Here is a 4,558-nt window from a genome sequence, read left to right as displayed (position 1 = left end):
AAGAAGGGTTAAACCAGGGGTCCCTAAACTAAGGCCCGGGGGCCGAATGCGGCCCAATCATTGGCCCAATCGGGATGGGGTGTTTTTACATGAGTAGAATGTGTTCTTTTATTTAAAATGCATTTCTGGGTTATTTGTGGGGCCTGCCTGGTGTTTTTACATGAGTAGAATGTGTGCTTTTATTTAAAATGCATCTCTGGGTTATTTGTGGGGCATAGGAATGCGTTCATATTTTTTTCCCCCAAAATATAGTCCGGCCCCCCACAAGGTCTGAGGGACAGTGGACCGGCCCCCTGCTGAAAAAGTTTGCTGACCCCTGGGTTAAACAAATGCATGGAAGAAAGTTGTAAGTCAGCCTTCTAAGTAAGCCCACAAAAGCTTGCTAAAATATTGGCAGGCTGCATTTCCATGCTGTCAACAGAGGAGGGAAAGCTTTCATCAGTATGGAAACAGAGGCAGGCCTCTGAACAATGCTCTGTTCCACCTCTACACCTAGCAGAGAACTGTAACTGACAGTTACAGGCAGGATGAAGCTTTCTGATCATTTCCTGCCACCCCCTCAGAGGGCTAGCACAAAACATTTTACAGCCTATTAACATTTGTCAATTTACATACAATATTAAGATATGATCATGTATTAAAATTTCAATTAATACTCTTAAAATGGGGCCCAGTTTGAGGTGGGTTCCCCCCCATTGTTTGTATGTACCATAAATGCAAAGAAAGAAGCACAAGAACAAGGAGAAACAAAATGAAATATGGTAAGGGAAGATGGTGCAGAAAGCGTCAACAGGCAAAGGGGGGGGGGGGGGAGGAACCAGAGGAAGAAAATGACTACATTTAAGCTAATGCTCACTACCAGACTTTTAGAGGACATCTGAAGGCAGCCCTGTTTAGGGAAGCTTTTAATGTTTAATAAATTATTGTATTTGATCATAGGTAAAGCATGATCTTGCTTCCAGGCCTTTTGGGAAGCAACCTTCTTCACAGAGAGGAAAGGGCTTTCTTATCCTCTTGTGCAGCGCAGCCACCAATCTCAATTTTGAAAGGGCACACATTTTTACTCTACCCCACCCTGATTTGCAAATGTTGCTCACTGACATAAATCCAAATGTAAATCCAAGCAAAACTATACATTTATTCCAGAATAGCTAAGAATATTCCTATTATACAAATACAGTATAAATTCAAGTCACACAATAAAAAAGTACAAACTCCATTACTGAATAAATATATCTAGCTATTTCATTTTAATTGGAAATTAAAGAGGGTAGCTTTTACCTTGAAAACCTTGAATGTTTGACCCAGCAAACCATACATACAAACTTAGTATAAATACATTTTTACATAATACCAGAGTAAACCCATTATTAATGATTAGAAAATGTCTAAAGAACAGAATGTGATAAAATAAACCTGCTGGTGCACTGTCAGAAGGCAGGCAGCAAGCATGTAAATTCATTAAAAGAGCAAGACCACAAATCAAGGCCATTCTTATTGAGCGATTTATCCATGTCTTAACATTCTAAACCAGATAATACTAAAAAGAAAAAAGATGGCACTAACCAGGCAATAAAATGAAAAGCTAGCTTACACTAGTCAACAACTGAACACAGAAGAGTCACAATTGCTCTCTGTACCATTCTTGAAAAAGCCATGTTCCAATTGTCTGAAGAAATCCTGCTCTGCAGAGTGGTCAATTCTCTTTAAAACTTGCCACTTAAAAGTTAACTACTGTACATGTTGTTGTTGTAAGCAGCTGAATGTTCTTTGCTTTCATTTAATGAGAAAGAGTCGGAAGTCAGTGAACTAACACACATGCCCCCTTTGTTAGAATGTGTGTAAGTTTCAAATTGCAGCATAAAACTACTGTTGAACCATAAACTGTATTAGCACAGAAACCCTAACAAACCTCTTACTTACTTATTTTTGGCGGTAAGTCAGAGGTAACAGGTTAACAAATGTTGTGCAAAAAGGGAAAAAAAAACCCAGCTCTTATAGAAAAGAAAGAGCGTACTGGAAATAGAGCAAACATATACAAAAGAACAGAATGGTAAATAACCAGGATGTGAAGGTATATACAAGCACTCATTGCAAATCTCAGTCTAGGTTTGTTCCCCTTCATGTTCTTGCTCAGCTTAGGGCATGAATGCTGGATGGAGAACAATAAGGCACCACGACAGCAGGCAACTGATGCTGTGCCCATCTCAGGAGCAGGCATTCTGCTCAATGTACATCTTCGACAGAGATACGGCCATGGATTTGGCCAGCTCCTCGTCCCTCCTGCGCTGCACCTGAGTCTGCCGGCACCATTCCTCATACTCTGGATTGGGGCACTGGCGATCGAGCACGGCGTCGTAATGCCCGTTGCTAAGCCAGCTCAGCCAGATGCTGCGCCGGCTGGGGTCCTCGGGCCCCAGGTAGTGGGCCATGGTGGATACGGTGGGGCTCTCAGGCCGGCCACCGGTGGTGAGGTGGATGTTGACGTTCAGCATCTGTCCCATTGCCAGCAACTCCGGGTAGCCGGCCCAGGCGCCATCCTGGGCGGCGTTGATGAGGAACTCGCCCACATCGCCCTCGATGATGGGGCTGAAGTGGTCCAGGTGGTCGGCGATGTAGTGCACAGTCTGCTCGCGGAGCTCGCCATGCAGCCGCTGGTCCCCGTTGACGGCCTTGCAGACGGCGCGGTACAAGCAGTTGCCGTCGGGGATTATGTGGAAGCGGAAGCGGTCCTTGTGCCGAAGGTACTTGTCCTGCTTCTCCACCTCAGCCAGGTAAAGCGCCAGCTTCTCGCAGCGCTCCGTCGGGCTCACTTGGTAGGGGCTCTCCTCCTCTGCGGCGGCCTCCAGCTCGGCCTCTCGCCGGCAACCGCCATGCTCCAAGACCCCGGCGGCGGCGGAGGGCGCCTGGCAGGCGGGACGAGCCTCAACGGCGACGCCTGGGTAGGCGCTGGCGGCAGCCGCCGCCGCCGCCTGCATGGCCTGGCAATGCTCGCTGAAGCGGAGGCCATGGTTGCTGGGCTCCTGCTGCAAGCCGGGCTGGGCGGCGGCGGCGGCAACGGCCGCGCGGGCATCGCCCCCGCCGCCGGTTTCCAGCAGCAGCCACTGGTGGGCGTGCGCCGCGGCCGCCGCCGGGCCCAGCTCGGCCGCCACGACGACGGGCTCCGGGCGCGGCACCAGCCGGATGGGCACGACCCTTTCCAACGGCCTGCGGCGGATCATCTGCGCGCCGGGGCTGTAGCACTGCGGCGCCGGCTGGTGCTGCGCCGGCTTCCTCTGCCCGGGCCCCGCCGGGGGCAGCAGCTCCAGGCAGGAGAAAGCGGGCATGGCGGCGGCTGCTCCCGCTCCGACGACGGCGCTCGAAGTCACTCCTCCTCCGCCTCCTGCAACCGAGTCGCTCTCGACTCCCACCGGACCTTGTCCCGAGGGCTCCGGCGAAGGCGAGACCTTGAAGACGACGCCCGCCGGCCCGCTCGCTGCGCTGCTCGCCGCTGCTGTGGCTGTGGCCGCCGGGTAGTGAGTGACGATGGTGCTGTAGAGCTGCATCCTCGGCCCTTTATAGGCGGCGGCGGCCGTAACAGCAGCCCGGGGAAGGCCGCAGGGGCCGGGCCAGGGAGCGACCACGGGGCCCGCCGCCGCCGCCGCCCCTCCTCCTCCTCGCAGGAAGCCAGAAAGGATGAGGCGCCAGAGTAAAAATAAACACGGGCATCACCCTCCTGTCGTCACCGACCTGCAACTGCCGCCCCTCTGCCCTTGCTCCTCACAGAGGCCGCGACGGAGCCCCAAGGCAGCGGCCCCCACTCCCTTCCCCCTCAGGCCGCGACGGAGCGGGAATTCCTTCTGCGCCACAGCTCCGGGCGGGTTCCCTCCTCCTCTCTCTCCTAGGCCCAGAGCCTCCTGGAAAGTACTGGAGGCCTTGTCGCTCACTCGCGCGGGCGGGGGAGGGGCGCGAAGGGGAGGAGGAGGCCGGGCCTTGTTTACTTCCCTCCCTTCAGCACGTTGGAAGACACACGTCGTCAAGGCGCGAGGGAGGGGGCGTGGCTTGGCGCTGCGCTCTATGGCTCCGCCGCCGCGTCGCCGTGGGTCGGCAATTTGAAAAATGAAAATAAAGCCTTTTGCGCATGCGCGACTGTCTCACCCTCTGCTCGGGTCAGTCCGTCTGTCAGCGACATTACCCCGTGGACGTGGTTCAGTGCGTAGCACCTAGCTGTACTCAAACGTTAGGAGTCTCATCGAGTAATAAAGATCTTTATTAGGAATTGGTGGTACCCGTTGGTGCTTGTCAGTAAGAGGGCCTTCTAACGGAGCAAACGTGGCTTATGTTTGAAATGCATAAGTATTTCACGTTTCATATTTTTGAAATAAGTGAATTAAATAGCATTGCCGCCTATATAAGACAGTGGCTCTTAATTAACACCATTCAGTCAATGCATATTCAGTGCACATGGCTTCCCCCCCCCCCAAGAATTCTGGGAACAGTAGTTTCATCCACACACAACTACAGTGCCCACCACCCTTAACAAAATAACAACCCCCAGGATTCTTTGGTGGGAGCAATG

At 52.4% G+C, this 4,558-nt stretch overlaps 1 protein-coding gene across 1 annotated transcript; it reads right to left on the bottom strand.

The window, feature by feature from the left end:
* Positions 1-242: 242 nt before the first annotated feature.
* OTUD1 (OTU deubiquitinase 1) lies at positions 243-3,949 on the bottom strand. The gene has a single exon (XM_035129847.2). It carries the CDS (start codon positions 3,543-3,545, stop codon positions 2,208-2,210), a length of 1,338 nt encoding a protein of 445 aa, XP_034985738.1. The 5' UTR covers positions 3,546-3,949; the 3' UTR covers positions 243-2,207.
* Positions 3,950-4,558: the final 609 nt, after the last annotated feature.

This window comes from Zootoca vivipara, chromosome 12 (assembly GCF_963506605.1).
Source record: "Zootoca vivipara chromosome 12, rZooViv1.1, whole genome shotgun sequence".
Classification (NCBI taxonomy): domain Eukaryota; kingdom Metazoa; phylum Chordata; class Lepidosauria; order Squamata; family Lacertidae; genus Zootoca; species Zootoca vivipara.
The sequence above is the reverse complement of the archived record's forward strand: the minus strand, read 5'-3'. Positions and strand labels throughout refer to the sequence as shown.